We start from the raw sequence: 328 nt of genomic DNA on the forward strand, positions 1-328 counted from the left end.
TAAACTGTTGTGATTTTTTATTTTGGCTTTAAAAAGTAAACTTGCTGATTTCTTTATTTTTTTAAAAAAATTACGGTCGTTCAAAATCGTTACAATGCGAGTTTTAAAAAATAATTGCAACGGTTTAAAATTGCTGCCATTTTTTACATGAAATTAAAAAAAAAAAGTGATAAACTACAAAAGTTTGTACTATTTTTTTACTATAATCTATTTTTTTTTACGTCATGATTGATTAAATTTCAAATATAAATTTAAGATACCTGCACAAGAGAATACTAAATAGATAATACTAAATTGTAAGTAATTAAAAAATATAAATAATTATCAT

At 20.4% G+C, this 328-nt stretch overlaps 1 protein-coding gene across 1 annotated transcript in view; it reads right to left on the reverse strand.

Annotated features, from left to right (window-relative positions):
- The window catches only part of LOC107626693 (NAC domain-containing protein 43), a 24,140-nt gene continuing 23,812 nt past the window's right edge, over positions 1 to 328 (reverse strand). The window contains exon 4 of the mRNA XM_021115279.1: positions 1 to 28. Within this exon, the coding sequence (XP_020970938.1) occupies positions 27 to 28 (2 nt within the window). The 3' untranslated portion in view covers positions 1 to 26. The remainder of the gene's footprint in view (positions 29 to 328) is intronic.

This window comes from Arachis ipaensis, chromosome B02 (genome assembly GCF_000816755.2).
Source record: "Arachis ipaensis cultivar K30076 chromosome B02, Araip1.1, whole genome shotgun sequence".
NCBI classification, from domain to species: domain Eukaryota; kingdom Viridiplantae; phylum Streptophyta; class Magnoliopsida; order Fabales; family Fabaceae; genus Arachis; species Arachis ipaensis.